At 40.7% G+C, this 23,502-nt stretch overlaps 1 protein-coding gene across 1 annotated transcript in view; it reads left to right on the top strand.

The window, feature by feature from the left end:
• Positions 1 to 23,502, top strand: part of dlgap2a (discs, large homolog-associated protein 2a) — a gene marked incomplete at its 3' end in the record, with an annotated part of 148,544 nt that overhangs the window by 107,922 nt on the left and 17,120 nt on the right. Inside the window, exons 4-8 of the mRNA XM_080042981.1 lie at positions 1,616 to 1,830; positions 9,237 to 9,305; positions 10,458 to 10,617; positions 11,827 to 12,043; positions 19,314 to 19,373. Coding sequence (XP_079899107.1) covers positions 1,616 to 1,830; positions 9,237 to 9,305; positions 10,458 to 10,617; positions 11,827 to 12,043; positions 19,314 to 19,373 — 721 coding nt within the window. The remainder of the gene's footprint in view (positions 1 to 1,615; positions 1,831 to 9,236; positions 9,306 to 10,457; positions 10,618 to 11,826; positions 12,044 to 19,313; positions 19,374 to 23,502) is intronic.

Raw genomic sequence — 23,502 nt, 5'->3', positions numbered from 1 at the left:
AAAGGGCATTAACCGTGACTAAGTACTGCCAGAGCACCTGCGTGCAAGATGCTCCGTTTGTCATCCTGCTCGCTCCACATTCAACATTTAAAGACTGCCATGGTGGAAAGATCCCCTTGTATAAAGACATGCAGCAAGTGCAAGGGTCCACGCTTTGAATGGGATAACTGATAACGTGATGCTGACGTCTGGATACTCAATTACCTGTAAACTGCTTGGCTTGATTCATGGCAGGTTTCCTTGTTCTCTAGCTCCTTTCTCTATTTTCAAGCTTTCTTTTTACATTCATCTTGATTAATAGCCCAGGTACATTCATAACAGTGTTTCTGTCTAGGGTTTTCCGCAGCATGTCACCTGGCCAAGCTGAGGGTGCTGCTAGGAGAGGGTTTAAACGTGGGTTGACTCATCCTGAAATTGTTTCCTGTTTAACTCATAACTCAATGGATGGAACTAACTTTGACAGGGGTAGGGGGTTTAATTCAAGTGTCAAAGGGAATGTATAATAGTATCTTCGTATATGGTTTTAATGCTTTGACATAGCTTCATTTGTGTTGACATTGTCCCTCTATGAGATAGGAAAAGTCTTAGTCCTTTTAAAATATATTCAAGATTGTATGGTCATTGCACTCACCACATGAAAAGGTTATAATTCATATAATATAATGTAAATATTTTGTATACAAAATTTCATTTATTTATTTTATTTATTTATTTATTTAACTTTTATTTATCCTCGAGAGACCAATTGAGGGGTGACCCTCATTTACAATGACGTCGAGATCAAACAAATTCAAAGGAAAAACAACAATACATAAACAATATTCAATGCAAATACATCAAATACACAACAACAGGTGAAGAGAAAAACTATTTAAACATTTACATAGTGGTGAAGAGTGGCAGCAATTAAAATGAAATGGGTGAAAGTACAATATAGCCTAATTAAAACAGTTACAGGTAGAGTTTGGCAGATTTAAGATAGTTTGTTTAAATTGGTTAAAGGATATGAAGTTATTTAGTTTAATTTGTTGCTGTAAGTTGTTCCAGGAAATGTATAATGTAATAATGAAAATGTATAATGTTTCAAGATATATTTGGACCAGCAACGGTAATGTTGGTAGGAATATAAAAAATATTTAAAAAAGGGTTAAAACATAATGCGAAAGGTGCCATTGGTAGTGACTGACAAACCCACAGGGAGCTCCGCTGAGCTTTTAAAAAAGAAGTGTCGTTGTGTTTATTTGCACTTGTTTTGGTTCCCCTTTTAACACCGCAGCATCATTTTTAGCTGTGGCAGGCAGCTGTTTATCGCACAAAAAAGCAACATAGTGGAACATTTAGCAGCTTAAGACTCAGATATTTCCCTCGGGGGTTGGTGGAGACCAAAGTACAGCTAAATGGAGAGTGAAAATTGGATTTAGAATCATCAGGCAGCCTTGAACACAACTCTATAAGCTAATGCTAATGTTGCTTAATGTGTCAACACAGGCAGCTGGTTTCTACCATGTCTGCCTTTTATGAAGTAATTATATGACAATGCCATTGTTACAGCTTCAAGTGCCCAAAAAATACTCTTATTATCACATTGACTATTTACCCTCTCCATGCCACCCAGGTGCCCCAGGATGACTGGGGGGGTTATCCTGGCGAAGGGAAGGATGATGAGATCCCTTGTCGTCGCATGCGGAGCAGCAGCTATGTTAAAGCCATGGGGGATGAGGAGAGCGGAGAGTCGGACTCCAGCCCCAAGACATCGCCTCAGAAGTCGGTGCGGCCCGACGCCCTGGTCAAGGCCATCATCAGACCCAGGGAACTGCTGGACTCCCAGAGGTATGACATATGCAAGATTTCATACTGTTTGGCTCTCCTTTTATTTCCCCTTTACCTTCTGCCTGCCTGTCCCTGTATATGTATTCACTTCACTTATGGTGTAGACGTCCATCCTAACAGTTTTCAGTGTTATGCTGTGTCTTTACATCTCAAAGTAATCACGTGTAGGAAATGTACTTAAATATCTGTATAATGTATAATATATCATAATTTGTTTTTTTTTATTTCCCTTTGCATACACTTTACCAATTCCAGTTAAGATTTGTTCAGTGTGTGTGCTGTTTAAGCCCACTGACTTTAGTGTTCCCCGGATGGGATTCCCCAGGGATGCAACCTGGGGACACTGAGTCTTTCATTCTACCAGTGGGTGTGCCAAAGACAAAATGTTTAAGAATCTACACACAGTGGCTTTAAATTTATGTATCTCTCGGTGGGATGAGCCAATTATGTTGGCTTCTCTTATAATTACAGGAAATATCCCACAAAGATCCCTAAAGTCCTGAAAATACAACACAGGTTTGTTCAAGTGCAATTATCTCAATGCACTCGTTTTGAATTATTTTAAAGGCATGCGTCTCTCTGTGTACCTATTAGGATATCGCATTTTAAGTGAACAACCTCTCTCCGCTTAGTATCTATTTATGTCCTGAGCAACATTATACCTGTTATTAATTTCCTATATAACATTCCCTCTGGCAGTGTTTTCTTTCTCAGTTTTCTTGCAGTAGTACTCCATCACTACATCAGTGTCAAGCACTTGATAAAGAACCCTCGACTATTTAAAAATCCCTTTACGGGTATTCACATCAGTGTCTTCAACTGTAAGAAAGTGTTCTGTGCGTTCCTCTGGTACGTGTCCTTTTAAATGGTGAAGAAAGAGTGGGCTTCTGGTCCGGTAACTCGGCGGCTGAGGAAAACACTTGTAAAAGGATTACATGATGAGACAAGCTGAAGACAATGTCAAAGAAAAAATAAACACAAGCAACAACCACGTTATGGAAAGATACGAGGAAGCTTTACTATGATTACAGCGTTAACACATCGATAATGATAGAATTAAATGAGATAATAGAGATCTTACACCAAAAAATGGGGGGTAATAAAATAAAGATACATAAATATTGAGATTATCTATACCCCGAATAAAATTGATGTGTTCTTAGCCAGTGATATAAAAATACAGGGAAATACAGCAATGCTACTCTGCAGGGGTTACGCAGAATGTGTCTTTTTTTCTCTTTCCTCTCTTTTCCCCTTCTATCCTGCTGCTTTTATTGTGTGTTGTTCCTCCTGATAATTACCTGTTTTATCTTTCTCCTCTGGGTTTGCCTCACCTTCTGCATCTCACATCATATCTCCATCTTTATTTCATCTAAACATGCTACTGGCCTTAACATCAACCACAAATACAAAAGATCTTGCCATCACCATGTCTTCTGTTAAAGACCTACTTTTTCCCATTATTTGCAACAGTTTTTCAATGCTCATTTTTTCAATTACGAACGCTTAACTGAAGCTACTCTTTAGTTATTCTAGTCTTATTTCACTCCCTGTTGTGGTTTAAATTGTATTGTTGTAGCTCTTCAGACAGCACATAATTGCACTGTGCATGGCAGATTCATCTTTTCCGCAGTCATTTTGTAAAATGGTGGCATTTGGAGAAAGCAAATTCAGTGCCGTTAGCCCTTCAAAGGGACCTGTTACCCCAGCAGAATGTGAAAACAGACAGCTATTGCAGCTCTGAGTCACAAGTCGATTTTGATAATAAGACTATTTAAAAAAAAATACCCTAGGCCTGCTCTTTCAAAGCACAATCTTTTATCTGCCTTTACTCTGCTTCATGAGCCGTGTATATTGAGTGCATTTACCAGACGGAGTGTGAATTCAATGGGGGAGAGCCCCCTTCAAAGGCCTTTAAGAAGAACATGGTTGTATGTTATCATTTTAAAACAGATGACAAAGATGCTTTCTTTTCCTTTTTTTCCGTTTCTTTTGAGACGTTTTTGTGTTACTGAAATGTGCTCGATTTGTGTTAAGCAAAGGCATGTGTCTCAGTAAGGCTAGTGTCAAATGATTTCTGCATTTTAAGGTTTTTTTAACAAATTAAATTAATTGACGCCTGGTTTTTTTCTTTCCTATCAATTCAAATGATTGGCCTTTATGCATTCTGACATTATGGTAATGAGATAAAGCAGTCTGGTACTGCCACAAAACCCTCAAGACTAAAACATTATGTGATTATGTGGAAGGTGCCACACGAGCCTTGTGAAATATCAATTTGCCAGTGAAAGAAGGGATGATGGTGAAAGTAATTGGAGCTTTAACAACCTTGTCATAACTAAATAAATAATTGGACAGTCAAAGCATCCAGATAGTTGTGTAGATAATATTGAATAACTTGGAGAGTTACAGAAATTTTTAAATTATTCCATAGCAAAAATTTAAAAAAAATACAGCTTGTGTGCATAATTAATTGGAAATTGGTCTGAAGTAGACCTTTCTCCCTACAGGTAATTAGGTAAGGTAAGGTATTATTAACTTATATAACTCCCGGCAATACATTATTTTATAAATGTCATGTCTAGGTAATCTGGTAGAAGGCTTTTCCTATCAACCTCAGACATTGAATTATCTCTCAAGTAACATGAAATGTTATGTAAATATTGTTTCTTCAGATTAAGAAAGAGATGGGATGAGTGAGGAATAAATAAATTAATAGAGTCCAACAGTGGCTGAAGGTAATCAAAATAATGGCCAATATTATAACAAAGGAGAAAAACATGGATATTGTAGGGGTATGGTCGCAAGAAATGTGTCTATAAAAGACAAAATTCAAACCGCTAAGGCTTAAGATTATATTGCTCCTTCTGTTGGGGAACAATGTGAGTATATTCCAATCTATTTCACTTCCATACAGTGTGCTTTAGCGGGGCAGGTTTTGCTGGTCTATGTTGATAAACTCCCCACTGGCCTGCTGTACCTGCTGCATTAATCCCACAGTGTGTCTGTTGTGCTTCTGGTCTGCACAAGCCGAAAAGCAAATAATCTGACACAAATTGTAAAGGCATTATGCAAAGGCAACCATGTGTACGACCTCTGTGTAAAGTGCCGCCTGTGAAAGACACATCGTTGCAGTATATAATGTCAGACAGTCACAACAACAAGTGACGGCGACACACACACACACACACACACACACACACACACACACACACACACACACACACACACACACACAGACACACACACACACTGACTATAGCACTGATCATTCCCTCACTCTTATTGTCACATCCTCGCCTCATATGCTTCGCGCCGCTGACCCCGCGCTCATTGCCATTCAGCAGAGGTTTCAAAATCGCTGCACTCTGATACAGCGGGCAACACCCACAGAACCCTCTGATACGTGTTGCCACTGTAAAACCACGTTCACACGCATACACGCAAATAGCTTTTTACAGTCCTGGGCCACATGTAGTACCAGTGCATGTTTTCATAATAAGCCAGGTTTTCATCCCAGAGGATACGTCATGACAAATCGAATGTTATGGATTGTGATCAGGCAGCATCATTATGATAAGTGTCGCAGGAGAATGCGGTTCTTTGGCATTTTTAACAGCTCTTTCAGAGTGTGAAGTAATGGATGAGGTGGCCACTGTGAGGTATGCTCCTTTTTCACCACATATTGCAAAGCTTCCCCTGACTATCCATTTTGAATAGCTGTAAACATTGAATGATTTATGAGGATGCAACAGTGGGAAGGGCTATCAGTTGCAGTTATTGTACTCCAAGGCCCCCTCTGAATAATGGCTCTCTCAGTGGTTAGATGGAGAGTCTGCTGGGCTCTGCTGAAAGGAAGATATTGACCAGCACGGATCAGGCTGTGTGGCACTGCCTCTGGAGTCCATTGACCGCGGCCGCAACACTGTTGATATTTTAGGGTGTCATTACTGGAGAGTCCCGAGTCCACTCTCAGAATGCCATAATGTGTCATCTTTCTCCTTGGATTTTAATGGAGATGTATCTGATTTTATTTTTCTGTGCCTCCTCTGAAATATAATTTTTTTCCTGTGAGAGAGGTTTGGTGCAGCACTAGACCAATACGTTGGGGATCAGCTAAACAAATATAGGCAACATATTGGTGTTGGCATATGGGCCAAAGAATAACAAGAAATTGCATTACAGAAGGGTTAAAGATATAAAAGAAACAGTGGCCCCATTACATCGTAAAAACTGTCCCACTTAGTACATATGTTGGACACAGAAAAGTTAGGAGATGAGATAAAAATTCCCCCAGTTTATTGATCCCAGGGGGACAATTTTACATTACGGCAACACAAGAAGGAGGCCTGTGATGTGTTATGTGAGAAGGATACAGATGGATAGAGAAGGATATATACACAGATAACAGTTAGTTTTGGTGTCAGTTATAAAGTTTACAAACTGTGCATAAATGGGTAAGAGCAATCGTGAAGTTTTTTGATGGATACACTTTCTTTAGAATGAATGATTCACGCTCATGTTTTTAGTGTCTGAATCTAGTATGGTGTTTATGGTGTAAGTTGTGTTGCAGTAGACAGAGGTTTATGTGGAATGCTGATATAGCTGAAAACATGGGCCGCTTCAATGTGCAACAAGGGGGGACTGAAATTTGAACTTCAATGATCATAAATCTGCAGACACGAAATGGTACTCAGCACACTCACGTTTGCAAACCCTGGCTGCTTTGTGATCTTTTTTTCCTGTACCAACGGGACAGGAGACCAGATGCTGGGGAGCTTGGACCAGCTCTTGCCCATAAAAGAAGACATATCTCTGACATTTAAAATCATCCATTTGGACAAATATATTCTCGACTTTTAAAGACGTGAAGAGAATTTAATGTGGACACAGTTGGGAAAAGGGGCCCTTCCTTCCAATGCAATTGTTGGATAAAATGTCCAGATGAATGCAGTGCTATTAGAAGAATGTCCCCACAGTACCTACATCTCTCATCATTTGTTCAGGATTGTGGCTATTTTCAATTATTCTGTTCTCTGTATCATCATGTTGCATCCCATATCTCTTACTGTTTCTGTCGACACATAGGTGGCATCACTCACGTGAGTGCCACCTGACATTAGGGCTCTCGCGCTACTAAGGATCTTTGGGCTTGTTTGGATTGGATTGGATTGGATTTAAGAGTGCCATGGAGTAGGGTGGGTATCCTCTGCCCTTGTAGCAATTTGATGTCCCACGGGGCCATTCACATGGGCCAACACACAGATTTGACAGCAAATGATGTTAAAGTGAGAACAGGCTGTCAGGTTGTGCTCCTTCCCTCCATCTTCCCCTCTCTCTAGCTCTCTGTCACTCTCGACAGGGTCCCCTCTTTGTTCATCCCACCAATAAAAAAATACATCACAGTCACAAGCCCACCGAGCTGGAGCAGCCTGTGCACTAGAAGAAAAGTTTGATGTCAATGATTGTTTTTCATTAAAATCATTGAAACCCCACCTCCGTTACAAGTGTATACCCTCGGGTCCTGTGCATACTGTAAGCTGCACAGCTGACAGCTTTTGATACATTTAATATAACTCAGCTTTTTTGTGCCATAGTACTGTACTTCCAATGTTGTTTAAAGAATGTATTAATAAAGATGGGAAGTGAGTAAAATGTGACAAATTTCACTATTCCCAATTTGCATAATGAGTCACTGAATCAATCAGTAATCATATGTCATGTGATAGCACAGTGGAACATCAATCATTAATCACCGGCAACTTAACTTCTCTTTACAGTAAATGACTTTGGCCCCGCATATAAACAACACAGGCCAATCAATCCCATCCATTCATGGCAGTTTCTAAAATAATTCACATTTGTTTGCCCCCCCCCACCCCCCTCACCCATGATTAGCTTCTGGAGGCACCATAATTAATCAAAATTAACATTGGCAAAGCATTCCATAAATTCCTGATGCGAAATAATGTGATTACTCATTCAGATAGCATCGGGCTAGGCATTTTCCCACTCAAGGTCAAAGTGGATTCCGACCCATTGATTTGTGTCTGTGTGGGATATGTCATGCATAATGAGTGTGCTTTTCTATCGGGAAAGCTTATTTTTCAGCACTTTTTTGCCTCCACTGTGAATGTTACACTTAATACTGCAGGCCAAGATTATTTTTGTATCCTGCTATTCAGTGTCCCATTCAGAAAGGTATCCCTTTTGTACGCCTCTGACACATTGCTGGAACAGAACATACAATATACTTGAATAGAAAGAGTTGTGTACTTGGTTAACCTTGGTTAAGTCAAGAGTGTGAGAACCATTGTAAAAAATTTAGTTATTCTCTTTAGGGTTTTTCAGTGCATTTTGTGTGTCATAATGAAGGAAACATATCTGCCAATATCAACATTCACGGAATTGCAGACATATTTCCCAAATGTCTTAGTGTGGCCTTATCTCATTGTTGTTAAGTTTGTATTTTGTTATACGTTAACCTGTCTTGCAAAATCTGCGGCATTCTTTTTCATGCTTCAGAGTTGTCCTTTTTCCTACTGCTCATATGATTGCCTTACTTTGAACCTTTTTTCCTCAGAAATGAGCACACAGCTGCCATTGTCAAGGCTGGGCTTTGTTTAACCAAAGAAAGAGTACTTTTTCTGAAAGCGTGAAAGGCAGGATGTGTGAGATTCCCATCTTCCCTTTCCTCCTTACTGGCCAACAATGGAAGTGCATTAGCAGCAATCAGAGACATTACAGGAAATTTGCTCTGGCATGATTTAATTAAGGGCCAACGCATTCTCAAAACAGTCTCCCTTCACTCAACTGACGACACACACGCATTTCTCTAGGCAGGAATTGTTGGAGTATGCCGGAGTTCTGTTTTATCCAGTGCACTCATTTCTGATTTGTCGACTAAAAGAGGCTCCACTTACTTTCTTTGCTTAGGGAAGGTTGTTATAGGTTGTCTTGGTTTTGTTTTGTTTAGTTTTGTTTATCTGCCTTGTTGTAAGTTTTGGTTAGTGCTGGTGGGCTGTGTTTGTGTGTGTGTGTGTGTGTGTGTGTGTGTGTGTGTGTGTGTGTGTGTGTGTGTGTGTGTGTGCGTGCGTGCGTGCGTGCGTGCGTGCGTGCGTGCGTGTGTGCGTGTGTGTGTGCGCGCGCGTGCGTGCATGTTCAAGAATCACAACACACTCCTCTTCCATCGCTTGTGTGTCTGTACATCATCATTCTGTCTGCCAACCGAATGTAACCTTCTACCACTTTCAACCTAATGTTTGCAGCACTTTGGTGAAAACTCCCAAGCAAACATTCAGTTCACTGCAAATTCCACTCACAGCCAGTTCCATTGGACCCGGTGACGTCACACCCATCCAACTCCCACTTGTGGGACCCACTAACTCTGTTTTCTCTACCCACAGCTCTTACCGCCTGGATACAATCAACAGTGACATGCGTAACTACATCACCAATTTTGCTGCAGACTTGAGGTGAATACAGGCTCTTCCCTCCCCTTACCTCTCTGTTGCTGCCATGTTGCAGTGGTCAGTGGTCGGAGCCAGCTGGCCCGCTGCCCTGCTGACATACCCAATATGGAAGCCTCACAGAGTATACACTCAAGACCAGTCAATGAGAGGTTACCCGGGGCAATCTGCTCATACTGGCAAAGCATAAGGACCAGCTCAACACAATATAAATATGATTAGATTCACTGCTGTGCTTTACAACACCACAGTAGTACATTATCTTCTTTCACAGTAGTGCAAATTAACTAGTTACATGATATGTTTAAAAATGAATAATAATAACAATAATAACATTAATTTAGTATATTTAGTAATAGCACTTCCTCCCTTTTCCATGTATTTTTATTTGTACCACTTTATTCAGACTTAATCTCTGGATGTTTCCGCTCTATAGGATTTAGAAGGTTGATATTACTTTGCAAAATACACACAGCCTTGGTACAGCGTGACAAGATGGATTGGGGAACTTTTAATCACACTTTTTCCCCGGCTGCCAAACACCAGCGTTTATCTCTATAAAAAGCCCGGAAACTGCTTACTCATCCCTGGCTGTCATTAGAAATAGATCTGGCAGAAGAAACCTTGCTTTGGTATTCCTAATATGACTCAGACAGTATTCTTTGGTTTACTTAAGGCACCTTCTTTCTTCAATGTTTTTTCATTAGTCTTCTCTCAAGCAGATCAAACTCGGCTTGGGTTTCTGAATATCTCTCTTGCAGTGCTGGGGTAGCACATTTAATTGACCTGGCTGACACCGGGGTTCTTTCTGAAGTGCTTGCTCGCTAACTAGCTCCTGATTTGCATTTTCCTCATTTCCAAGCATTGATTGGATGTTTCAGCACAACAGAAATCGAACTGCCTTTTTAAGGACACTGGAGAACACATCAAAGGGAGATGCAATGTCATAGCCAGTCTCCCTCTCCTATGCTCAGGTTGCCCAGAAGAGGCCCACTGCCCTTAATAACACTGTGTGGGTTTTTTGACATCATATTACACCTGTAACAACTTGTCAAACTGCTTTTTTTTTTTTTTGTTTCTTCATGACTTGCTTAAGAAATTAACACCATGGTTGTTGTCCCACCCCCTGCCTGCTTCTCCTTTTGTCTCTCTGCTCAGTCAGAGCTACCACTTGCAAGCCGCCAGGGACATGCACCCAAGCATTGCCCTTGATCCCTCTGCCAACTACAATTCTCCCAAGTTTCGCTCCAGGAACCAGAGCTATATGCGGGCCGTCAGCACCCTCAGTCAGGCTAGCTGTGTTAGCCAAGTGAGCCAGGTGAGTCTTCACCATTTCAATAAAGAAAGGTTTACAATCCCTTTACCTTGTAAAGTAGAGCAGGGGTTCTTACACCGGTGGCTGCTGAGGGATCCTGAGAAGGGAGTATCCCGCTAAATGAAATAAAATAGTTTCACCTGAAATTTCATGACTCTCCTAAAAATAGTGATCTTGGGGGCGCCCTTAGCTCAGTTGGTAGGGCGTCCCCTCCATGGGCCTCGGCCAGCAGCGGACCCGGGTTCGATTCCAGCCCGCGGTCGATCTCTGCATGTCACTCCCCTCTCTGCCCCATTTCAACTCTGTCTCTACACTATCAATAAAGCATAAAAATGTAAAAAGAATATCTTTAAAGAAATTAAAAAAAAAAAAAATAGTGATCTTACTTGCTGTTACTCTTTTATCATATTATCATATTATAACATTTTGATATTTTATTTTAGTACCCACACATCTTTTTTTCTGTCTTAATTTTACTCCAAGTTATTTCACACGACTGTTCATTCCATTCCACATTGTTTATCTTGATAAGATAAACGACTCCAACAGGGGTTGTTAAGATATTTATCTCCCTCTCAAAAGAGAGGCATATTGATTTGTTCAGAGTCTTAAAAGCTCAACTAAACTCCAACTAATTCCCAATCCCGATAGAACAAGATGTTTATCTTTTTGATATTGCCAAATGGAAGAGGAGTGATAAACAGCGGTTCATTTCTACTCAGCAAAAAAACATCTTTGACAAATCAGTTTCCAACAGATTGCAAGATACATCATACACATCTGAAACAGGAAACTGATATAGCTCTTGTCAGCATCAACACATTTTTCACTGGAAACTCTCTGACACGGTATGTCCTTGATTTCATGAAAATGTAAATCAGTTGTCTGGTTGCGTTCACACAAAGTAGGCGCAACTGCAGCAAAAGTAATGGCCCAAAAGTGATCTGCTCTTGGTGCAATATAACAGAGCAAACTCCAGGCAAAACTTTAAACTACACTTTTTTCATTGATCTCTCTGCCGTTGTTCCTTGATTTCTCTGTCATTTTGCCTATTTAAACATGTTCAATCGTTTTAGTTTAGCAGCAAGCCTTGTTTTTATCGTACAAAAATATCAGGTTTTTGCACACAACCAATTAATTTCTCCAGAATAAATATCTAAATATCCTCACTTGCTTAGCAATGAAATAGATTTTTTTATTTTTTTCTCACAGGTAAGTGAAACAGAAGTAAATGGCCAGTTTGAATCGGTGTGCGAGTCGGTGTTCGGTGAAGTGGAGTCACAAGCAATGGAGGCTTTGGACCTGCCTGGCTGCTTCAGAACACGGAGTCACAGCTACCTGCGAGCCATCCAGGCCGGCTACTCCCAGGACGATGACTGCATCCCCCCAATGGCCTCCACTGTCACCTCCACCGTCAGGTCTACAGCAGGTAAGGGCATTTGGACATAAAATAAATCTGCACAATACGATCTTTAACGTCCTGGATGTTGGTATTTTTGTTTGTACTCACAAATTGACACCAAATGTTTACATTTGGCATTAACCTGTGTTAACGGATGAATATAGAAAAATTAGTGCAAACTGGTTGTACTGTTAATCAGCTTCATTTTTATATTTTTTTTTTTGCATGAATCATTCTTGTATGTTTCCATTGTTTTTGATGGACATATGAATAGCAGGTACCAATTGTGAGCTGTGCTAGTTCATCTTACTGTATTTGGGATACAGTGCTTCATCTGCTCATCCATTGGATGCATCAGAGAGTAAAGCTATGAACCCTATTGAAAATCACAAATGGATATAAAAAAATAAGGTCAGAAAAAGGACATGGCTGCTTTTCCCACTACATTTTGGAATCTGTCTTATTTTTTGATGGCACATTGTTACACTTGTCAGCGTACTCACAGCTTTATTGCGAACTGGGGAAAAGATGGATGGTGGACATATTAAAAGTATGCATTATTTGCGTGTAAACCCAGTTTACGCAGAAATATCCCAGCATAAACTATGAGATTTCTTCATTCACAGATTGTCCACTTCTCAGTAAATAATTTGTTTCTATGCAAAGCTCATGTTTACACACAATGAGATCATATTACAGAAACTGCACACGGTCATGGCTAGACGTGGAGAATGGATAATGCTGAAAAAGAATATTGCGGTTACCGAACTGTCACGCTGGTTAGTCACATAAATCACATATGCAAACTTGTAACAATAAATGGAAACCTTCTCAGCTGACACTTGCATTTATTTCTGATATTGAGCCTTGATTGTAAATTATAAGCTGCTGGTGGTTTCAACATGATTGCTGGATTCACAGAGGAAAAGATACATCAATGTACAGATGAAGAATGTGGGAAGAAAAGAAGAAAGTGTCTGGATGAGAAGTGGAGTCCTCTTCCCAAAGTTGATTCATGAACAGACTACATCAGCTGGACTATAATAGGGAGGGTTAGAGGTGTGGCCATCTGGAGATGTGTTTATGATCAATTATTTATCCACATAAATGTTTGCTTACACTGCTTTCTCAGTAAACTCAAATACCTTTGCATCTTTAGGAAACCGAGTTTGGTATATGATGGATTTCGCCACTATTTTGGACATTGGGCAATTGGTGCCGCAAAAAATTTTTGGACTGGACCTCACATTCTCAATAGGGTTCATACTTTACTTCCTGATTGATGGGAATTGGTTTGGAAGCTTTGCTCATCTTTGCCTCTTTTCATTGCACAAAGTACACATTTCTTTACCTTGACTGAAAGTAGAAGAGCATGCAAGGAATGTTCTACACTTCATTTATTAAAAATATTGCCCATTATATGTCATGTGTTCAGAGTTTCAGCTTTGTGCATTGAAAAGATGTGAAGAATGCATGCTAAAAATTAAAGTTGAGAAGGCAGTGTAAACCATTAACAGAAATGAGTCAAAATTTGAGTATTTTCCCAGTGTTGCACTGGTTTTCAAGACTGTAATGTATAATGATATTACAGGTTATGACAATAGTAGCATACAAATTCTTTAGTACACATCTACGGTATAAAGATGAGTGAATTGGGGCAATAATCATAAGGTTAGCAGTCAGTTATTGTCGATTTCTGCTACTATCTTATTTTGACTCATGGCATTAAGTGCATGATTTGATGTTACTGCTTTGTGGCAATAAAAAGCACATTTTCTCCAGCTGCTCACACCTGTGGCCGTGTTACAGATACATATTTACATTTGTCTTCCAGACAGAAATTATGTGAAGGAAGACTCTTGTTTACCAGACCAGGCCAGTGTACATGTGGAATTGGCAGACACGACCCCTTTGGCTCATGATGATCTAGGCTGCCCCATCAAAAGAGACAGGCTTTACCAACGAGAAAACATGGGTGCTACAGCCAAACCCCTGTCTGGACCACCTGTTTCTCCAAGCCTCTTCAGATCCCCCAGATCTAGTGTCCCAGAGCGCCCATCACCAAAAGCCATCCAAGCCAGTATCAAAGAGTCTGCTACCTTGGCGGCAGCTATCAGCATGCAGTGGAAGGAAGAGGTCTCTGCCATGCGTCGAGAGCTAGCTGATCTTAGGAGGGATCTCTGTACAGAGCTTCGTGCTTTCAACAGTAATTTCAACACTTTCACGCAGCATTACAACACATGGTCTCCCCAAAGTTGCAATGTGGCTGCTGGAGCTGATGTAGTTTTAGGAGGTGGGGTTGGGGCAGGAACAGAACCAGGATTAGGAGCAAGAGCAGGGGCAGGGCTAGGGGCAGGAGGATTGGAAACCTCTGGGGCAGGTAGAGCCACTGGGGGAGCTAGAGTGAAGAAACCCCAGGTATCAAAAGTGTCTGTGGGGACCCAGGCCAGAAGCAAAGGACTGATCCGGCAAAGCACTGCAGATGCAGCTGTCAATTGTCCAGAGGAGAAGGAGGAAAATAAAGGGGCTCGCCGAAATCTGCCAAAACAACAATCAATGGACCCAAGTATTCTTTCCCGCCCTCAATCAATGTATGTAGAGAGTGCTATACCACTTTCTTTGGATCCAATACTTCCAGGTTCTGTTAGAGCAGTCCAACCAGAGATATTTGACTTGACTGCTGTGCCTTCTAGAGCCAAACCAGAACCAGATCATGCAATTGTGTGTTCTTTTTCTAAAATGGTCACTGATAAGCCAATCACCACTCATGGTTCCGTGCAAGTTTCCTCGGAAGGAGCACTTGAGAGCCTTCAGGATTCAGTTACAGTCGAACCAGAAATGCATATCACTCCTAAGCCAATAAGTATAGACCCAGATGATGGGTCCCATTTGGATACTGTACAATCTCCCTCTGATGACATGGAATTCCAAGACTCAGGACCAATTGAAAGAGTTAAGATGCAGCTGCCATATCCAGTTCCTGTCTTAATTGTGTCTTCACCAGAGGAACATGATTATGACGTCATGTCAGATTCAGAGACTCCAGATCCTGTCACTGTAGGCAAGTCAGATCCAGTGTCTCAAGACCCTACTAGTGTGTCCTTAGCATATTCAGGTTCCGAAGATCCAGAACCCTTGGACCCCACCGAATTGGAACCATCTAATGTAACCATTGTGTCTTCATCTGAACCCATTATGAGCCCATTCTCAATCTGTGATGTACCTACAATTGACCGTGATACTGTTACACCATATGATTTAGGGATGCACATTAATTGTCCATCTATTGTAGTTTCAGAGCACCTTGACACAGACTCTCCTGCAAGTCCAACTGACAGTGACACAAATCCTGATCCGATTGGCACCCTTCCAGACTATCCTTATGACCCTACCCCAGAGCAAAATACATCAAATGTTGCGTCCAGCTCAGTAGAAATTGAACTCAACACTGAACCAGAGTCCCAAGATTCAGAATGGCCGCCCCTTCCTGAACCACTTGATACGACCCGTATATTTCATGCTGATCTGGTCCACTTTGACATGGTCATGCTGACCTCCCTAGATCAAGATGATCTTGACTCAGTGTTCATGGACCCTGAACCAGAGCCGTTAGACCTGAGTGTTGACTCTCCATCTGATACGGAGGATTTAGATCCACTCGCCTACCAATCAGATTGTCCAAGTTCACCCCTACCCATTGTTGACCCTGCAACAATGTGCCCCTTGGAGTCTTCACAGTCAACAGAATCAGTCTGTTTGGATCCAGCTATGGAGTATCGCTTAGCTCACATGCCTCAGGGTGTAACCTCAGAATTACATGAAATTACTCTTCCACAGGTCACTGTCACAATATCCCCTCCTAGTTCAGTATCCCCTGACACGTCACTAGAAATAGACTTTGGGTCCAACAATTCAGAACCAGATCCCATTCCACCAGATACAGATCCATCAACATTAGATCTCGGAGACATACCCTCAGTGGATCTGGCACACATTGAGCAAGATAATATTGTTGTAGAAACACTGGATTGTATGGCTATAACCCAGGAGCATGGGGAACTTGTGGAAGAAGAGACCCAAGGTAGTCCAGAGAGGTCCTCAAGTGAGCATGCCTTTCTTTGGTACCGGTGGCAGAGGAAGGTCCAGAGACGAGAATCAATACACCGGAGTGCCAGTGTGGAACTCTGGAGCGGGAGATACGAGTACAACAGTGCAGAAATCACATATGTGTCTCTCACTCTGTGAGCTCCTCATTTTCAGCAGACAAAATGTAGCTCAGAGTATATTTATAGTTCATGGTTTGTAGCTGCCAGTGAACTGTAAAGTAACAAGTCGATCTAAATGACATGTGATCATTGGCATTCAAATAAAGGACTTCCTTATACACAGCCCTGCAGTAATATTCCAGGAAAAAAAGACTGCATTGGTAGCAGCAAAAAAAACATAATGCAAGGACTGCACCGTATTGCAAGAATGTCATGAACGTGCAGTGGTGGCAAATATACAAATCAATCGTGCTTCATTTACTAAAAGCATTTTGAACTTTTCTGAAGCTGTTGACACCACTGATGGGAATAATCTTCCAGGACAGTACTTCTTATTTAGGATCACTTTTTGAATCATTGGATACACTAGTACTGAATGTTCTTGATCAGGCAGTGTATTTCATCAGACACTTTAAACATCTATTTTAAGACTCTTTTGGAGCTTTGTTTCAGACTATAGACGATGGCCATAATGTGCTGTATACAAGGCCATAACAATCCTTGCAACAATGATGGAAACGTTCCTTTTCCTGACTTATTTTAAGCTCTCTGTTTATTGTCACTCTAGAGTGGAGTGAAGTAAATCTTGGCAGTTATTATATAACTATAAGGACATACTGTTTACTATGTGAGCTGTTGGATGGACTCTGCAGTTATAAAGCAAAATAAAAGGATGCTATAGAATGATGATCGCACAATGGAGCTGGATTACTGTACTGTTAATTTATTGGTAAAATAACTTGCATCATAAACACTCAAGCTCAAATATAATCACAATCAATAACCGATATGGTTTGTAGCCACAATGGACACACAGCATCATGTTACCTACATGCACATTACATACACTTGTTTGCTACCATACATTCAGCACATATACACACACAATCGTGCTGGACAATAAGTAAAGGATACATTTATTTATAAAATACACAATATATGCTGATTAATTGATCGATGTGTCTGATAATCTGGCTATAACAATAACAGGCCCTGTGTGGAGGTGATTTTGAATTGTTCAATGTAAGATGACTGTATGATCTTATTGCTCAGGAATCATGATTGAGAATGTAATACAAGTGGGACAAGTGTAATGACATGTAGGATTGTGCTCCATCCTAAAAAGAGGTGTACAATGCCCGGCAATCTTTAAATGTGTGTCACTGAATGATGAAAAAGTTGTTGTAACTGTGCATGACAGGCGGCCTCACTATTTTGTGCATTTCATATACCGTGCCTCATTGTGATTCGGTTATATTCATAGTTTCATGTTGATATTCAATGTAATGAAAATAGCCTAAATACCACAGAAGACACATAATTCTGTTACCAGCAATGAACAAAAGACAGGCAAACCACAAGATATATCTGTGCTATCTGTCCAATTAATGGGCTCTATATGGAATTGCCCACTGAAGTCTGTGGTCTAATAAATTATGCTGGAACATAAAGAGTCTTTTCAGCTGATCATCAGTGAGCTGCCAGAAAAAGATTCAACTGTGTGTTATTTTGAATTGAATCTATGCAGACCACTTTATGAGAGTTTGCTAAATTGACCGAATCTGAAAGTTTTTTTTCACAGAGGTGGGAAGTTAATAAGGCTGTATTGTTGTATTAATTTAGCTCATTTCACCTGGACGCCTTCAATGTTAAATGTTTCATTTGCAATATTGTTATCTAAAAGTAGCACACAATGTAACCTTTATTGCAGGCTTTATTATGTTTGCTCATAAGATATAATCAAAAAATAAACTGCTTTGGGATTCAGTCTTGCAATGAAATATATTAGCATATAGTATTGGCCCCTTTCTCTACTGTGAATTTGGGAACAGAGACTATGATGCTGATGATTGATAGTAATTTTGCAATGAAAACTAGAATTGATTGCTGATCTTGTGTTTATTTGAAAAGATAATTTACAGTGATATTATTAAAAGATTTAACAAGTAAGCCAATTACATGCAAAAGGAGTGCACTGCTGCACTACAGTTTACATAGTTGTTTGAATTTCTTCCTACCTTAGTTCTATTCATTGCGACCATCAAACAGCCTAAGTTTTAAACAATACCAATTATCACAATCACAATTATAATGCCACATGCATTATATGGGGTCAAGTGTCTTGATTATTACTTGGACCCATGACAAGCAGTTGTATTCATTGTTAGAAGTTTTAGCAGAACTGCTTTTATTTTATTTATGACCAAAAATCTGCAAATTGTACCTCTAAATTTAAATTACCACAAATCAGAAAAACATGGATTAATAGGATGAGAAGGGGTTAACTGTTTCTAGTTCATTAAATTGAATACAAAATCATAGAAACTGTTATATAAAACTCACACTCATGCTATTATAAATCACAAATGCCTTTTTTATTGTTGAATAATAGATTACTAAGAAATATGTGCCACATTTAACTTGAATGTTCTCTATCTTCTTGCAAAAATCGCCTCAAATGCCAGATGGACAAACTCCCTGTTAATCTAGTTCTCAGAACACCAACATCTGCCTAAAACATCACTGCACTGGACTTTGATGGGAATCAGCTTTTATTTCATTTAAAGTGGTTGTTGTAATGTTGTAGTTTCAGGTCAGCACTAAAACCGTGCTGGGAGAAAGGTCTTGAAGCCAGGTCAGATGATGTGTGTTGACCTATTGACACCAAACTTAAACCAAGGTCATCTGCATCTGTATGAAAATGGCACACTATAAACTTCAGAGATATATAATCCTAGTAAACAATCAAAGATTAAAAAAAAGACTAACAGAAAAAAGCATTGGAAAATAAACAGTATTTGTATGAATGCTCACTTTGTAGTCAGTTGCCTCTCTAATGAAGGTATTTTTGTTAGTTGTCAGTTGCCAAAAGGATTGCATTTGCAGAAGTACCTACTGTGCATGATGATTCACAGCCTGCCGTTCCTCCCTGGGTCCACTCAGTGAATGCCTTGTGTAATAAACAGGTTGTGTTATATATCAGGCAGATGTGCCCATTTTTCTGAACATCCACCACGCTGCCTTGTTTTCAGGGATCCAGTTCTGCCTCCCCTCCACGTGCAGCATTGATCGGACTTCCCAGCAAACCCCAGGTAAACTTTCTACCTGGGGAATCCTCCATGGCTTGATTTCGATGTGATGTAATATAACATGAGTTGCCCTGTGGCAAGTCGCTGTTGTTCAAATAGTCTTGGCGTATCTGAAATTACTCACACAGTCACAGCAAGAGAAAGCAGTGTGGACTGCACCAGAGGTTACTGTTTGCACAATGAGCTGAAAGTAAACCATGTAGTGAACATGCACACATACTCGTACTTGCAGTCAGGTGATTGTTGAATAAGAAAAGAGTAATTCACACTAAAGGACCTGTCTCTCTGTAACAATGCAACTGGACTAGTGGTCAGTGTCCTTCCCTTGCGCTCTATGAGCAAAATTATCATTAGCAATTATTATTTTGTCATGAATCACTTGGCCCTTTAGGTTGACTGGAGGATGCAGTTGTTCCCCGACATCTGCACTGCATCGCTGCTCTAAAGTTTAAACCATTCTCCTCCTTTATTTGAGAGAGACTGCAGGCATGAGAGTGTTGCAATTGTTAAAGTGCATTTTCCACAGCCGCTTGACATATTTATGACACCGTTGCTTTCTGAAACCTGCCTTCCAACATCCCTCTATTCTAAAGTCTGCAGTATCACATGGGCACAAATCACACACCTCCCCTTGGATGTTTCTATTAATAGCCTCCATTGTGCATTCTAGTGATCCATCTAGTCGACAAGAGGCCAATTCGTTTTCAAGAAGGGCGAGGTTAAGAAAAACGGCGATATGCATGTAACTGGTGACATGGAGATGCTATTCAGTGTGCCACCAACAACAGCAGGGTAGTGTCACTGTTACCAACTGCAGCAGCAGTCAATGACAGGCAGACTCGGCAGTGTGACTTTCACGAACAGCAGGACAACATCTGAGCTATTATTATTGGCGAGTAAAAGAACGTCCTTGATCGACAGATCAAGAGAAACTGGCAATGAAATGACTATATGTGCAGCCACAGGGGTGTTTAGTGCGTTGCACAAAGTGCTTTTTATGTTGTCATTGCTTCATCCTAATTATCAGGATATATTTTGTACTTTCAAGGGTTGGTTAGGTAACTTTGAGTAAAGACCCATCCAGCCAGTTCTTTCCTCATCCATTGTAGGCTACTTTTATAATGTAATGTCTGTAGTGTTTCTGTCTGACTCACTTGCGAGGTTTCCTATAATGGAGTTTACCATCCATCGTCCTAAACCTCCCTCCCTCCAGATAATTTACATATCCTTAAAAGCCTGCTGCAAAACAAACGGCTGCGTTTCCTTTACAGTAATAAATCCAATCGGGAAGAGAGACTCTTAACGACCTGTCACTCAACTCCCTCCCCACCCCCACCCCCATGTTAGCATACAAGCCAGTCCTCATGATAGATAGAGAGGTCCTAACAGAGATGGAGTGGTGGAATCACTGCCTTTGGGTCCAATGTTAATCAGCCTCATGGCACAGTGGAAGTTGTTTGTATCTTGTTTTGCGTGTGTGTGTGTGTGTGTGTGTGTGTGTGTGTGTGTGTGTGTGTGTGTGTGTGTGTGTGTGTGTGTGTGTGTGTGTGTGTGTGTTGACAATTGTTTGGATGCTAAAAAGCTCTTCATCCAAAATAATGTTCTATCTACTGAGAACCAAAACCAGTTACTCCCAAATGTTGGAGAACCAACTTGTCTCTTACTACGTAGTTTTAGGCCAGATGATGTGCATGGAATTGTTAAAAGGAATGTGCACCATTTGCACAACATGAAACACTTGTTATCAACCTTTTTCTGTCGTGCCCCCTTTGGCAGCCAAAAAGTATGTGAATGTGCGTTCCCCTTGGGGTGAAGTGATCTCACTCCCAGCGCCCTGCTGTGTTGAGCTTGATGTTTCCATGTATCAATGCTCTACATATTCTACATTCACATAATCTGTTCCAGTTGCATGATTTAACTGAATTAAGTTTTGTCCTCTTTCAGATGTGATAAACGCGTTTGTCTGATGAGCATAATTCTTCTTTCTTTTCTTCTTACAAAGTCTTTTAATTGACATGGCATTTTACTGTCTGAATGGATCTTGCTAAATCCCAATCTTGATAGCCATGCTTGATTGGCTATTGTTCCTTTATGAATAAATGAAAGAAAGAAAGAAAGAAAGAAAGAAAGAAAGAAAGAAAGAAAGAAAGAAAGAAAGAAAGAAAGAAAGAAAGAAAGAAAGAAAGAAAGACTTCTGTCCCCCCAATCATGTGCACCTGGCAATTTGAGAAGCACTTAGTATATAAACTAAAATAAAAAGGTAATTTAACACAGGGCCACACAATTATGTATAATAAGGCAGGATGTTCTTTAGTTGATATTACTACCACAGTGAACCCTCGGCTGTTGGGAGTCTGGAGCCCTGGGGCAGTTGCAGCTCTAGTTTACCATTTCACTACTTGGCCAACTGCCTGGCATGGTGCAATTCATATATGCGACACACACCCCTACCATGGTTATGCCATCAGTCTTTAGTCTTGAATGCTTTGCTTTGTTTTCATATTTCTATACAATCGTGGTGAATCATTTTATGAGTGAGTGAGAGAGCGAGCACTGGCTGTGTTCCCTCCAGATGAAATCTAAATGCTGACTAGCTAATACGGCCACTGCCAAGATGGGAGAAAGAACTATGACTCTCCTTTCTACGACTGGCTGGCTAATAATGGCTCTATTTTGGTCCTGCTGCTGAATCATGCCCCCTGTATGGGTCATCTCTTTCTTCCCTTGATCTTGATCTCTCCTCGCTCCCATATTTATCCTCGCTCCCCATCACACACACACACACACACACACACACACACACACACACACACACACACACACACTCACTCACTCACTCACTCACTCACTCACTCACTCACTCACTCACTCACTCACTCACTCACTCACTCACTCACTCACTCACTCACTCACTCACTCACTCACTCACTCACTCACTCACTCACTCACTCACTCACTCACTCACTCACTCACTCAGACAGACAGACACTCACAACAAACACACACAAACCCTCTCCCCTCAGCCCCTCTCCTCCATTTACCTCTACATCACCTTTTTCCTCCCCTCCCCATCTTCCTTGTGCTTCTCTAATACATCTCTTCATCCATGAGAGGTTAACTTTGTGAATGGACAGCAGCATGAGTCATTAGGCCCCTGGAGCAGAACGCTCCTCTTAGACCAGGCGTTTCCATCTATTTATAAACACTGCCAAAATATGGATGGGGAAGAGGCCAAAAGGTGTTGCAGGTTTGCGGTAAAGCCCCTGGTTTTGTTCTTACAATGAGAGTAAAAAGGTTTGCAAACAAAACAAAAATCTACCCTCTAATTGGTGCATACAACAACATGTTTGTTATGTCATTTTGTTGTTCAGACTACAATGTAATTAGGGTGCAAACGCTATTAATTCTACACCACAAATTTTGAGGGCTTGCGTGCGTGGGAGGCGCAGCTCGTTTGAACTCAAAATAGATCTGATCCCCGGTCTCATAAGGACATCCTTAATTGCTTTTTTTGTGATGTAAGCATTTGTAACACTGAAACAGAAACACAGAGTTCGCCACGGTGTTCTGCTTTGTCAAGGAAAACGATAACCCATAACTTCACCTGCAGAGTGACTCAGGGTTCTTCCTCTTTCCTCTGTTCTTCGCTCCGAGGAAACTTGGCACGCTCTCAGCTTTCATTAAAACACACAGAACGCAGCTCGAGCTTCATACTTTTCGGCCTGTTACTACGCCGTGTGAGATTTTTTTTTCTCAAAGCCTTGCTTAGAAATAAAGACGTGTCCGTGACCCGTTCCTCAGTCCAGCTCTCTGTGGATTAAGTACATTTTCTGATTTACACTTAAAAGAGAGTTATCCCCCCCCCCCCCCCCCCCTCCTGTCTGTCATGAAATGGACATAACGAGTATCAGATACTTTGATGTTCTCTGCTGCTACCACATCCACTTATTGATACATTTAAAAAGAGATTACATTAATAACCTTTAAAATGCTGTTCAGATTTCCAACCACAAGGAAAAAGATGTCTGCATTGGCACAGAGGCAAATACAAATGCTTTAATAATTTGGATGTAGACTGTTGATTTGGACTAAACAAACAATATGTAAAGGTATCATTTTGGGCTCGGGACAA

This window comes from Ammodytes marinus (genome assembly GCF_949987685.1).
Source record: "Ammodytes marinus genome assembly, chromosome: 15".
Lineage (NCBI taxonomy): Eukaryota > Metazoa > Chordata > Actinopteri > Uranoscopiformes > Ammodytidae > Ammodytes > Ammodytes marinus.
The sequence above is the reverse complement of the archived record's forward strand: the minus strand, read 5'-3'. Positions and strand labels throughout refer to the sequence as shown.